This window comes from Microtus oregoni, unplaced genomic scaffold (assembly GCF_018167655.1).
Source record: "Microtus oregoni isolate MIOR12 unplaced genomic scaffold, Mior012 000012F_ref0000307, whole genome shotgun sequence".
NCBI lineage: Eukaryota > Metazoa > Chordata > Mammalia > Rodentia > Cricetidae > Microtus > Microtus oregoni.
Genome location: NW_024543071.1, coordinates 13,795,396 through 13,808,907, shown reverse-complemented (window position 1 = coordinate 13,808,907; position 13,512 = coordinate 13,795,396). Strand labels below are relative to the sequence as shown.

At 51.7% G+C, this 13,512-nt stretch overlaps 2 protein-coding genes across 3 annotated transcripts in view; one reads left to right on the top strand and one right to left on the bottom strand.

Moving 5' to 3' along the window:
* Nucleotides 1–5,552, top strand: part of Pdcd11 (programmed cell death 11) — a 44,484-nt gene extending 38,932 nt beyond the window's left edge. For both annotated transcript variants that reach the window (XM_041661672.1, XM_041661671.1), the window contains exons 29-36: nt 310–607; nt 721–837; nt 1,538–1,687; nt 1,855–2,102; nt 2,723–2,891; nt 3,186–3,339; nt 3,712–3,877; nt 4,446–5,552. In XM_041661672.1, coding sequence (XP_041517606.1) covers nt 310–607; nt 721–837; nt 1,538–1,687; nt 1,855–2,102; nt 2,723–2,891; nt 3,186–3,339; nt 3,712–3,877; nt 4,446–4,617 — 1,474 coding nt within the window. In that variant the 3' untranslated portion in view covers nt 4,618–5,552. The remainder of the gene's footprint in view (nt 1–309; nt 608–720; nt 838–1,537; nt 1,688–1,854; nt 2,103–2,722; nt 2,892–3,185; nt 3,340–3,711; nt 3,878–4,445) is intronic.
* A 751-nt stretch (nt 5,553–6,303) lies between these two features.
* Calhm2 (calcium homeostasis modulator family member 2) lies at nt 6,304–12,635 on the bottom strand. Its single transcript, XM_041661719.1, has 3 exons — nt 12,346–12,635; nt 9,867–10,576; nt 6,304–6,853 (listed from the first exon to the last, which is right to left on the bottom strand). The coding sequence occupies exons 2-3, from the start codon at nt 10,419–10,421 to the stop codon at nt 6,437–6,439; spliced, it is 972 nt and encodes a 323-aa protein (XP_041517653.1). The 5' UTR covers nt 10,422–10,576; nt 12,346–12,635; the 3' UTR covers nt 6,304–6,436.
* Between the last annotated feature and the right edge of the window lie 877 nt (nt 12,636–13,512).

Here is a 13,512-nt window from a genome sequence, read left to right as displayed (position 1 = left end):
CTGGGAGCCCTGGGAAGAGATTCTGAAGTAAACTTAGAACATGAGGGCATGGGTACTCAAGGAGTGAAAGAAAACCCTTTGATGTCAGCTCCAGCCTTAGCCCTGGAGTAGACATGGCCTCTGTTGTTGGTGCTGAAGCAGGTCCATCCTAGATGATGAAATGTGTAAATCCTCCCTGAGATGCTGAGCATTCCAGGGCAGGTGGGCAGAGCCAGCTCTGACTGATAAAGAAGGCCTGGACACTGGACAGCCTGCGGTGCCAGTCACCTTCTGTCCTTACTTCCTGCCCTTATTCTCTTCCTGCATTAGCGTGAACCCCGAGAAGAGCCAGGTAAAGCTGTCACTCCTTCCCAGCGACACTGGGAAGCCGGACGTGTTTTCTGCCTCCCCAGAACCACCACTTCTGAACCAAAAGGAGAGGAAAGAAGGGGCTGAGGAGAGGGCCCTAAAAGGAGAAGAGAAAGAGCAAAAGAGCCAAAAAAGGAAAGAGAAGAATCAGAAGGGGCAGGAGGAGACGGAGATGTTCAGCCAGGAGAAGAAAGAGCCCCAGAAGTCACAGAGGAGCAGGCAGGGCAAGCGGGAGTGCCAGGAGCCTGCGAGTGAACTGGTGGGTGCTCAGGGAGGGTTAGCCTCGCTCGCCCGCCTCCCAGCCTTCTCTCAGAGTGAGAGCACCATGAGGGCGAAGAGAAAACTTCTCTTCCTACACCCCCACCATTTCAGGAAAGAGTGAGCAAGAGACCGAAGCAGTCTGGGGCACCAGAAGAAGACGACAGTGGTGTGGAAGTCTATTACCGGGAGGGAGAAGATGAGATGGAACAGCTGGGGGTGTTGCCCAGGGTAAGGGTCACTACCAAATGGAGGAAAAAACTTCTGGGGGGAGAAGCTCCTTGTGTTCTTCCTAAAGAACTCTGCTGTGCCAGCCCCATCCTCATTACCTCATTTTCTGTAAGGCAGTGGTTGATGGGTAGCTGCCTCAGCCAGTCTAGCTCCTTGACTGGGTCTGTAAACATTAATAACATGTTTATCAAGAGCTGAATGAGAGAGGTGGGCAGATGGAGCCCAGGCTCCTCACAGGTGCTGCTTGAACAGAGAGGCTGTGGGAGTCTCAGCCATGGGGCAGGGCTCCTTCACTTTTGTCAGTCAGTACTTCTGCCATCAGCATTTCTGTCCCAGACCTACTACTGGGAGCGTGCGTGTGTTTGCATCTTACAAAGTCATTGTCGCCAGGCGGTGGTGGCGCACTCCTTTAATCCCAGCACTCGGGAGGCAGAGGCAGGCGAATCTCTGTGAGTTCGAGTCCAGCCTGGTCTACAAGAGCTAGTTCCAGGACAGGAACCAAAAAGCTACGGAGAAACCCTGTCTTGGGGGGAAAAAAAAAAAAAAAAAAAAGTTAAAAAAATTGATTTAGAAAGAGGATTTTTAAGTTACTGTTGTCCCCTCAAGAGACTGAGAACTGAGGGGGGCTTTGGTATGGCTGTAGGCAGGGAACAGGGAACAGTCTGGTCTGTGCTTCCCTCAATGCTCTGTGATCCTGCAGGGAAAGCAGGCAGAGCCCGCAGAGGTTCCCCGGCTGCAGCTCTCTTCAGGCTTCATTTGGGACGTGGGGCTCGACTCTCTGACTCCAGCCTTGCCACTCCGAGGAGAGAGCTCAGACAGCGAGGAGGATGAGAAGCCACAGCAAGCCAAGGTGCCGTATTTCCAGGGCATTGCTTCTCTTGCAGAGACTCCTGTGCCCTTTTCCAGTTAGGTGTCTTCCTGGTGTGGTTCATGAACTGTCCTGTGAACCCATGGCTTCTGCCTCAGCTTTCCCCTGGGCTTGAAGGAGCAGGTGACTCACTTTCTTCATTCATGCAGAAGAAGAAGGGCAAGAAGGAAAGGGAGCTGGAGAAACAGAAGGCGGAGAAGGAGCTGTCGCGCATTGAGGAGGCACTCATGGACCCTGGGCGACAGCCTGAGTCGGCGGATGATTTTGACCGGCTGGTGTTGAGCTCCCCCGACAGCTCCATCCTGTGGCTGCAGTACATGGCTTTCCACCTGCAGGCCACTGAGATCGAGAAGGCCCGAGCTGTCGCCGAGAGGGCTCTGAAGACCATCTCCTTCAGGTCTGGGCTAAGGCTCTTCACTTTGTTTTTTTGGCTTACAGAGTTTGCCACCATGGCTCATTTCTTCCTGGACAGGCTATTGACAGTCCATGGTCTTTCAGGCTCATCTCTCAAGTGTAGCCACCAGAAACAGATTACTCATTTATATTTTATGGTCCTCTTCGATGAAATCACTATAGCAACATTTACTAGTCTCTGTGTGCTAGCAAGGTTCCTGGCTAAAACAAGCAAAGCAGAGAGAACTCAGCACCCGCTTGGGTGTAAACCTATTCTTGGCAGAGCGGAGGTGGCTTTCTGAAGCCTGGTGTAGAGCAGTGGCAGTTATATGCTTTGCTCCCTTCGTGGGGGAGAGAATCAGACCCAAGATTCTGTTCCATTCAATATTCGTCCAGTTTGTAATCTGGAGGCTTCCTTCCCAGGCGTGGGGGGAGAAATGGGGAGGCCCAGAAGTGGCAGTAAGAGCTAGGTCCCCCTTCCAGTGGGCTGCAGTGGAGACAGTCTCAGTATCTGCACTTACAGTGAGATTTGAGGACATAGATAGTTGTTGCCTGGGAGAAAGCTAGTTCTGGGCCTCCAACTCTGCATTGATGGAACTCATGTTCTACCCACTCCACCTCCAGAGAGGAGCAGGAAAAGCTGAATGTGTGGGTGGCACTGCTGAACCTCGAAAACATGTACGGCTCTCAAGAGTCCTTGACTAAGGTCTTCGAGCGGGCTGTGCAGTACAACGAGCCTCTCAAGGTTTTCCTGCATCTGGCTGACATCTACACCAAGTCAGAGAAGTTCAAGGTAAGATGTTAGGCTCTGGACCTACTTGCCCCAGGCCACCAGGCTTTTGAACAGGCCAGCAGTGTGTGAGAACCCCACCTCCTGGGTTCCCTGTACTGTCCCATTCCAGCCTCATAGGCCGCTTCCCTCTGCTTTCCCTTGCTGTTCTCACACCTGTCTTCTGTCCAGGACTTTCTTCCCTGGAGAGGTTACTCGGAGACTCCTCCCTCCCAGGCTCCCCACTTTCCTGGAACACCACAGCCTGTCCTTTCCGCCCCAGAGTGCTACATTCCTTCCTTTTGTGTCTTTCCACAGGAAGCAGGTGAGCTGTACAGCCGGATGCTGAAACGCTTCCGGCAGGAGAAGGCTGTCTGGATCAAATACGGTGCTTTTGTTTTGCGGAGGAGTCAGCCAGGGGCCAGTCACCGTGTGCTGCAGCAAGCCCTGGAGTGCCTGCCCACCAAGGAACGTGAGTGCTCTTCCCAGTTCCTGAACACACTCAGGCCTGACACCTGCAAGTGGCAAGTGGGATCTTGTAAAGGGTGGAGTCGCTCCTGAATTAGGAGAGCTGATGCTGTGCTTGTCAGATGCTGGACCCCAAAAGACGGAGGAGCATAAACAATTAGCACTGATTCTGTTGTCCATAGGCCTAAGAATAGGGGTGTCTGCAAGGCTTATATGTGTATTTGGTTTCAAACCCAGTGTCCTCTTGGGGTTTATCTCTTATCCTAGATCTTGGCCCTAGAGCAATGAATTGGACTAGCCCTGTCCTCATAGCATAGTGTGCTGTGGGGAGGGGTCTCTGCAATTGTCTTGCCTCTGACCACTCCTTTCTCTACAGATGTGGACGTGATTACCAAGTTTGCCCAGCTAGAGTTCCAGCTGGGGGATGCAGAACGGGCTAAAGCCATTTTTGAAAACACACTGAGCACCTACCCAAAACGCACAGATGTCTGGTCAGTCTACATTGACATGACCATCAAGCATGGCAGCCAGAAGGAAGTCAGGTGAGGGAGACGACAGTCAGGGCTGACTCCTGGTGGGGTCTGAGGTGGGAGGGGGCTTTGGCCATGCTGGTGATGTTTAGCCACCCATGGCAGCTCCCAGTTATCTGACTTGACATGGAAAAACAGCTTTGTCATGCCCCCCTGGTCCACTTGACTTCTCCTTTCTAGTCTTCATATATCTGAACCTTCTGCTGGGATCCCAGATGAGTCACATTGTGTCTGCCCCTCATTGACAGAACCTTCATGGGCAGACTTTCACTTTTGTCCCCCACAGTCCCTTCTAGGCAAGGAGGGTTGGAGGTGGGTAGATATAGCAGGGTCCAGAAAGAACAAGCGCCTCATTCTTACTTTTCTGTGGGCTTAAGTTTGGCTTCTGTCATTATGTATCCCATCCCAGTAACTTTGTCCTCTTTACCATGTAACTTTAGGCAGGCTAAGTCTTTTGTCTGTGGCAGGAGTTCATACTATGATTACAGGGACCTAGAGCCTGAGAGCAAGTCGGGGAGTACTAGCTAGAAGTCATGAGGTAGGGACCCTGAGGGAATTGCTTCTGTGTTCTTCCTCATAGGGAGATCTTTGAACGCGTCATCCATCTGAGCCTGGCCCCTAAGAAGATGAAGTTCTTCTTCAAGCGCTACCTGGACTACGAGAAGCAGCACGGCACTGAGAAGGACGTGCAGGCTGTCAAGGCGAAGGCCCTGGACTACGTGGAGGCCAAGAGCTCAGCACTGGAGGACTAGTAGCCCTAGGCTCACTGGACACTGTAGCAGCAGGCAGCCCAGCCTGCAGCAGGCACCTTGGACACTTAGGAAGTGGTTGTCTGAGGACAGTTTAAGTGCTGCTTTTTCTGCAGCATGCCTGAGACAATCCTGTCAGAATAAAGAATTCTGAGAGGCTTTCTCTTTTAAAAAATAAAAATAAATTAAAATTTTTTATTTTTTTTTGAGACAAGAGTCCTCACTGGCTGGTCCTGGCTGGCCTGGAACCTGCTGTGTAGACCTGGCCAGCCTTGAACTAAGAAATCTACTGCCTCTGCCTCCCAAGTGCTGGGATTAAAGGCATGAGCTATCACTTCTTGTTTTAAAAAATATGTATATATATATTTTTAAATTTAGGGTTCTACAGATTGAGCCAAGACCGTACACATGCTAAGCAAGTGTTCTTCCACTAGACTCCACCCAACCCTTGAGGTTTAATGCTCTTGTTTTGCTTTATGTAACACATTACGTCTTCCTTTTTCTTTCCTGAGGCTGCTCCGTTTTTCCAGGCAACAGTCTCTGGGGCTTTCAGAAAAAAACAAGCGTTCCTTTTTGGAGAGTTTGCTGCAGTCTTGGATCCGAAAAGCAAAGGCTAGTGTTTTCATGGTCAGGATCCCACTTTGTCCCTCAGCAAGCTCTTGGGCCATACCCAAGAGGGTGTAGGGAAGACATTGTCTCAGGTCAGCCCGTACTGTCTGCCCTGTTGTGGAGGCTGGGAGATTGAGAGGAGGAAAGAGGAAGAATCCAGAAGATGGGAAACCTGAGGAAAGCTGAAAGTATTGGTTCAACTATCTAGTCTCCACCCACTCCCAAAGCCTAGACCTCCTGAAGTCTGTCACAGCCCAGAGTCCGAGTGCCAGCACAGACCCTACCAGTTGGTGTTTTTTTTTTTTTGGGGGGGGATGGGGGGCATTGTGCCTAATGGAATTAAAAGCTTTCTCTCACAACCTAAATTGTTCTCTGAGTTTTCTGTGGGAAATGGCTGGGTTGGATGCCAGGAAGCAGGACAGAGTCAAGGGAGGAAGGGCATGAGGTTTTGAGTGTGTAGCTAGTCGATGCAGGACTGAGGAGAAAGTGCTGAAGCCCACTGGTTCTTGGAGTTCACTTAGTACAAGTCCTGGCCAGGGCAGGATCTTCTAATACCATGTTTTCCCCTGAGCGCCCCCTGCAAAAGGCCAGGCTGCCTCTGACCACATGAAACCAGGTAGAGACTGCACCCTTGGGCAGGACATGTGACTTGCCTCTGCGGGGTTGCCACTCTTGTGGTCTCAAAATGGGCTGTACACCCTTGTCAATTGCACAAACACCAGTTTAGGCTTTTAATGTAAGAAAAGCTTTATCAAAAAGTTTAAATATATAAAATTACACCAGAGGTATACAATGGAAGCAGCTTCCTAGTTGTATACACAGGAGTTGGTCACCCTATGCAATTAGACACAAGTTAACTGCACAGTTACAAATAACAAGCCCCCCAGTGGGTTGTTCTGGGCTGATGCTTCTCAGCTTGCAGGCCCACCAAAGATCACCCACATAGTGAAGGACCAGCTCTGGGGAAGCCTATAGCTGTGAACAGTGTGTTGGTGGCTACAGATGATTTCAGCAGGTCTGGGAAATAAGACCCTCTCCCCAACCTATCCCACCCTTCCCCACCCCCCAGTCTCTCTGGACCATATAGTCCACAAGATCCTTACAAATTCCTAGATGTTTTGTGTCTCCTTTGTCAATTGGTAATTAGACACTGTAGTTAACAGATCTGATGCTGAGGTGAGCGTGCCATGAGGGTTTGTTGCAAAGAAGCAGACTAGGAAGTGAGCAGGGCCATCTCCATATTGTCAGGGGCTGTGCCATTACCTGCCAGGCCCTGGGCCCACTTGTGTAGGCGACTGTAGAGTGGGAGGCCCTGGTTCTCACGGTACAAATAGACCCCAGTGATTGCATTCCACTGTGGTCGTGGCTGGGTGCCTTCCACTGGGAACTTGGCGACCAGCTCTTCGTCATCCTTGTTGAGGGCCACAAAGCCAAAGAAGCGGCGCACATTGTTGGCGGCCAGCACCCTTGAATGCACCTCCACTGTGCGCTGGAACAGCTGCTCCTCGTTGGTGCGGTACTGTGCCCAGTAGGCCTCTTGGCGGTAGCTGAGTGGCGAGCAGTAGTGCTTGAGACACTTGGTCAGGAACACCAGGATGGCCACCACACCGATGAGCAGCCATCCAAAGAGCTGGCCAGAGAATAGGCAGGGCTCAGGGAGGGGCGACCGACGACTGCCTGGACCCTGCCCCGGGGAGGGTGGGTGGGTGGGTGTGGGAGGTGGGGTTGGGGGCGGAGCCTGGTGGAGGGGCTATGGGGGAACACGTGGAAAAGGAACAGATTCTGCTTTGCGGCAAGCAGGACTTCCTCCTTTCTGTTTTTAATTCTAGCCCACACACTCTCCGAGCTTAGCCTGTGCCTCCTGCCTTTTTTATTCTTCAGCCCCAAGGGTACATTTTCACCGGACTCGACCAAACCCAGCTCAGGAGCCAGGAGTGGAGCTCAGCCACAGAGCACATGTTAAGTATTCGAGGCTCCCATCCACAAAAAAGAAAGAAAAATTCAAAGTGTGGGTCAGCTCAGATGCTTCTCTGACGGCTTCAGAGGTCTCAGTCTCACACATCACTGTCCTTAGAGCAATTGCCTGTGTGCTTGCTTCACACTAGGCAGAAGCGAGTCTGCAGAGGGCCAGGACCCTTGATGCAGTCTTTGCCTACTGCTTATCTATAAACCCGTGGATTAGTGACCAGTATTTCTGTATTTACCATCTTCCAGCTCTGACGCTGACTTTAGCCCCCTTTCTCTGCTTCCTCCCTGCCCCCACCCCAAGACAGAGTCTCATGTAGCTCAAGCTGGCCCAAGTACTGTTTAGCTGAGGATGGTCTTGAGTTTCTGCTCCTCCTGCCTCCGCCTCCTGCATGCTAGGGTACAGGCATGTGCCACACCTAGTTTATACGGTGCTAGGGATCAAACATAGGACCTGATGTGTGCTAGGCATGTGTTCTACTGAGCTCCATCTTAGCCTCACTTTTCCCTGTGTTGATACTGCTTAAAGAATTATTTTAGATGTTGTGTGTTGAAAGGGTGTACCTGTGTCAGGGGATATGTATATGTTTTGAGGGTATGGATATGTGTTGGGATATGGACATATTTTGGGGTATGTATATGTGTTGGGGGTATGTATATGTGTTGGGGGTATGTATATCTGTTGGGGTACATGTAATTGTTGGGATGTGTTGGGTATGTACATGTGTGTTGGGGTATATGTTGGGGTATGTACATGTGTTGGGGTTTGTATGTATATGTGTTGGGGTATATGTAGGGGTATGTATATGTGTTAAGGAGTATGTACATGTGTTAGAGTATGTGTGTGTTGGGGGTATATGTTGAGGGGTATGTACATGTGTTGGAGTATGTACATGTGTTGGGTGGGGAGTATGTACATGTGTTGGGGTATGTGTATGTGGTGGGGAGTATGTACATGTGTTGGGGTATGTACATGTATTGAGAAGGTTTTTTTTTTTTTTTTTTTTTTTTTGGTGGATTGCAGAGTCCAGAGGGCATCAGATTCCCTTGGAGCTAGAGTTACAAGTAGTTGTGAGCTGCCTAACGTGGGTGTTGGGAACTGAACTCAGGTCCTCTGTAAGAGCCATAACTCAGTCTTTACCCAGCCACTTCTCCAACCCTCCTCCTCTTCATTGAGAGGATGGTCCAAACTGGCCCTTAATTTACTATGTAGCTAAAAAACTCAGATCCTCTTAAGTTTACCTCCCTAGTAGTGGATTACAGCAAGATACAGTACAGGCAGCTAATTTAGGTTTCTTTCTTTCTATCTTTCTTTTTTTTCTTTCTGATTTCCTTCCTTCCTTCCTTTCTTTTTTAATGTGTATGAGTGTTTTGCCTGCACATAAGTCTGTACGCTATGGGTGTGCCTAGTGCCCCCAGAGGCCATTGAATCCCCTGGAACTGGAATTACAGATGGTTGTGAGCTACCTTGTGTGTGCTGGGAACTGAACTCTCAGGTCCTCTGGAGGAGCAGTGCCCCAGATTCTCTCCAGCCCCTAGCTTAGGTTTCATATGTCTTCGTGGAAAGAGCATCCTTTTTTTAAAAAAAAATATTTATTTACTTATTTATTAAAGTATACAATATTCTGTCTGTGTGTATGCCTGCAGTCCAGAAGAGGGCACTAGACCCAATTACAGATGGTTGTGAGCCACCATGTGGTTGCTGGGAATTGAACTCAAGACCTTTGGAAGAGCAGGCAATGCTCTTAACCTCTGAACCATCTCTCCAGCCCCTGGAAAGAGCATCCTTTAGAGAGTCTTGTGTTAGCTGTCTCCCTCTGCTTCTGAAGTCACAATCAGTTCAAACTATGCTTGTGACTTATTTTTATTTCTTTATGTTCATTGGTGTTTCACCTGAATGTATGTCTGTGTAAGGATGCTGGATCCCCTGGAACTGGAGTTCCAGCTGGTTGTGAGCTGCCATGTGTGTGCTGGGACTCGAACCTGGGTCCTGTGGAAGAGGACCCAGCGCTCTTAATTGCTGAGCCATTTCCCTAGCCCCAGGCATTCTTTCAACCTCTTTCCCCTAGACCAACTTCCAAACAGGATGCAGGAAGCGCTGTAGCTAGCTGAAGCAGCAGTAGCCTGCCTCTTCCTGACCTGCCCCAGGAGTGAGGCTGGCTCACTGCTGGGGCAGGAATACGGTCATCCCTGGAGTCAACCAGGTTCCACTGTCAACTCAAAGCCCACAGCAGCTATTTCTGAGGTGGCCTGCAGGGGCAATGCCCACTAAACTAGGGTAAGGATAATACTCTCAGCAGGTAGACTGGGAACGACCCGGGGGTGTAATGGGATGTGGGATGCTTTCTCTGGGATTCCTTAGTACGTAAAACTGTCTCTAGGGGCTACAAGTGGAGCCTAGTGGCAGAGCACATGCACATGCTCGGCATTCACGAGGACTTGGGTTCCATTCCTACCACCCAAAGGCAAATCAGAGACACGTCGTACCTGTGATCATGAATCGTCCCTTGCTCCACAGAATACTAAGTCACAGTTACCTACTCTGAGGCCTAACATGGTCACCTAGGGCTTCCCTGGAGAGCTGCACATTTTAACACTGGACCATCCGATTGCATACCACCCCACCAGCTCCCCTGTGGGAGGGGAGGAAGAAGGCTGCCCTTCACACAGCTCCTTACCTGGGACTCATACTTAAGCCTCCGGCTGACCTCCTCTCGGAAGCCCGACAGGTTGGCAGGGCCCTCTCCACAAGGGAACCTGGCGAGGATCTCCGTGGCGTGAGCTGAGGGGAATCCTTCATCCCTAGCTGTGAGCGAGGAGGGGTCCACAAACTCACTGAGAGCACAGACATAGGCCTCCCCTCGTAGCAGAGAGATGACAGACCAGGTGACAGGGGCCACGGCGGCACGGCCCAGGATGGAGCTTAGGAGGAGGAAGTTGGGGGCAGCGGAGCAGTTCTTGGCCCTCCGGTACTGGCACTCAGCGACTAGGTTCCAAGTGTGGTTGTTGAGGATGACTCCGATGAGGAAGAGCGCCAGTGCAGGCACTCCAATGGCTGTCAGCCCATACAGGTAGTTCCGGGCAGGTGAGCAGGGACAGTGGAATGCTACCACGGAGAACAGCTCCTGACTGCCCACTGTGCCCAGGGCCACCAGTCCGTTGAAAATCATCACATCCTTGCTCTTGAAGAAGAGAGACAGGAAGCGGAAGTTCTCTGCGATCAAGGCAGCCATGGTGACTGGTGGGCTAGGGGCTTAGGAGGAGGCAGCAGAGGATGATGGAATTGGTGGCTTCTGGTGAGACTCTGAAGGAGCTCAGGCAGTTGGACATCCGATGGCAGAGCATGACTGTGCCATTTTATCACCTACGGTGGCCGAACTGGTGCTTCCTGTGAAACACAGATGACTGATAATGTTTACCTCTGAACACGGCTGAGGGATGCCGCTGTGGTCAAGCAGGTAAGGGAGGAGGGAGCACAGGGCCCCCACGGAAATGGTGGTACCCATGGTTGCTGCCAGGTGCCAGGTGCTCTCAATCCATGGTGCCTATCCTCACGAGTCTATATAGTATCCTTGGCAACCCCCTGGTATCCTTATGTACCCCCCACCTCGAGCCCAGAAAAGGGTGAGACTTCCTGAGAGTGAGCCAGTTCCTGGCCAAAGTGCAAGATCAGGTCTGCCTCCCCTGAATAATTGAAGGTCTTTTTGCCACTGCCGGCTTCTCATCAGGAGGCTCAAACATAGCTGGAGGTGTTAGGTGATGGGGATGACTTCTCTCTGCTAAGGATTTGGGACAATGTGGAGGGTGTGGTACGGGTATCAAAGCTGTCCTAGTGAACAAAGACAGCCTGCTGGAACCGTGGGTGGTGGTGGTGGAGTTCAGGCCCTCTGGAACAGGGCAAGTTTGACACAAGATGCCAGCATCCTTGGGTGCACAAAACCCTTTCATTTTGGAGACCTCACGGTCTCAACACACTTCACACCTTCTCTCCAGACCTCTGTACTCAACTGGGAAAATGCTAAGTCATTTTGGTACCTGACCCCTTCCTAGGAGCGTTAGGAGACAACAAATGAGGCCTGATTGTCAGTCGTTCAACATCCCAAACTCTTACCCTGTCAGGTCTACTGGTTGAGTATGAGTCTTCTGATGGCAAAGATCAGAAGATGAAGACCCAAGGAGGACTGGGTGTCTTGCCCAAGGCCAGGCAAATCTGGAGGAGTCGGGGGAGGTTTTGATCATGACTTGTGGACAAAATAAGTCTGAGTTAAGCTAGTGCCCCTGTTCACAACCTCCTTCAGACCCTGCTCCCCTCAAACTTCCCTACCCAGCATCCTGCAGGAGCACTGCTCCAAGAAGCCTAGGCCTGACACCTTCGGCACTTGCCAGTCACAGGCAGCCTTAGTGGGGTCCAGGCCCACTGTTGCCATCCATCCTCCCGGAATCTGTGACTGCAGGAGAGTTGGCACCTTGCCAGAAGTGGCCTTGGCCTAGGGCTCTTTAGAAGTTTAGCCCTAATTCTTTTCCCAGGCTCCACCCACACACCCAGAGAGACAGGCAGGGTGTGGCTCCGTGTCCATCTCAGCAGGGGAATTAAAAAAAAAACAAAAAACAAAAAAAAAAAACAATCGAAAAACAAAACTTCCAAGGCCAAAAGAAGCCTGGAAGTGTTGAAAGGGGTTAGCTGTAAGGAGAAACTGTTGCCGCCTCTGTCAAAGACGCCAGATGGGCACAGGCAGGGCCATGTGGCTATGTGGGCTCCAGGAGGAGGAGGCAAAGTCTGACTCCCCAGTTTAGAGTCCAGAGAGCCTGAATAATCCCACAAGGAAGGGACCTCGTCCTGCTGCTGGTGATAAACAGGCTAGAGGCACCCCATCCCTCCCTTTCTCCCTTCCATCCCTTTTTCTCTCCCTTCTGTTCCTCCCTTTCTCCCTTCCTGGTACCCAATTAGTAGTGGCCCTGAGCCCTTAAACCCACCCAATGTTAAAGTGCAAAATGCCTGATCTGTGGGTAATGAGCAGAGGCCGGACCAGGCCATCTTCTGAGATTGTTACCCCCTATACCAGGGGTTTCCTCGCCACACAATCCCTGGAGGCTGCCTGGGCCCAACCTGCCAGTCTCTTTGATACAAGCACACCCCAGGAAGGGGCGCCTCCTTACCTGGGGCTGGCAGCAGACACCCGTGGTCTTGACTTCCTGGAGCGTGAGCACTGCGGACCCCTGGACAGACTCAGGGCTGCAAGGCAAAGTGGGCCTCACGGTGGCGGCTTCACCGCTTTTGCGTTTTGAAAGCAACAGGGCTTTGGGCTCCGGTTACAAACAAACTTAACGCCAGGCGTCTATAGGTGGAAGTGCAGGCATCTGCAGACAAATTTAACTCCAGAAAAAGAGAGACAGAAACAGTGGCATGGAACTTTCTCGCCAGCGAATGGAAAAACAGCCTCCCAGCGCCAGGCAGAGGAGGGCGGGCTGCTGAGGGCGGCGCGAGACAGAGGAAGTAGAGAAGCGGTCTAGGCTGCTGTGTCCTGTCCCAGCCCGCCTCTGGGCCCGCTGTGGCTGGCCCTACTGGCCCTGCCTCGACTCTACCCTGTGCACCCCTCGGGGGCCATCTGGGAAGGTCTAGACAAGAGCAAGGCGGGGCCCTCCAGGAGATCTTGCCCAGGCTCGCCCTCCAGGCCAGTTTAAAGAACAGCCCCCATGCTAGACGCCCACTGGCAGAGGCTTCTGGGAGTCAGGGCAGAGGCAGGCGTTCAGGACTGATGGTGATGTTCCAAAATACAAAAGGTCAAGACCCCGGTCCCCTCTGCCCTTCTCTCTCAATCGTCCTGCTTTTGTCTGTACCAGCTATCCCCAGAAGAAGCCGGACCCACCACAGCTCAGCTAACTCCCAGGCAACTCTCCATCGTCCTCTGTACAGCTAACAGCTGAATCAAGGAATCTGGGGATCCTCTGGGTGCCTAGGGCAGAGGCTGGGCAGAGGTAGAAATTAAAGGGAAGGAAGTTTCTAAGCTGCCCTGCCTGTCCCTGGAGTGGTCATGAGCTCCTATCTTTGGGAGCTCACAAGCAAGGCTGGAGAGTCATGAGTCAGGTACGCTGATGGGGAGAGTGCCAAGATGAACCCAGTTGGCACCTAGGATTTAGAGAGATAGCCCCAGGGCCATCAGCTCTCCAGGGCTGTGACAGTGGAACTCACACCCTGTGGCAAGCTGAACTTGCCCCCTCTCTAGTCTGGCTTGTGTGTGTGGCAGGGATGGAGAGGAATCCTTATTTCTTTATCCTTGCCTTTTCACGAGCACTCTACAAATTGGGGACTAGCCTTAGCTCCCA

Coding starts and splice junctions, on each gene's coding strand:
- Calhm2 (XM_041661719.1), bottom strand. CDS start 10,421: ATGGCTGCCTTGATCGCAGAGAACTTCCGCTTCCTGTCTCTCTTCTTC. Junction 6,854..9,866: donor GGCTTAAGTATGAGTCCCAG/GTAAGGAGCTGT, acceptor TTCTCTGGCCAG/CTCTTTGGATGGCTGCTCAT.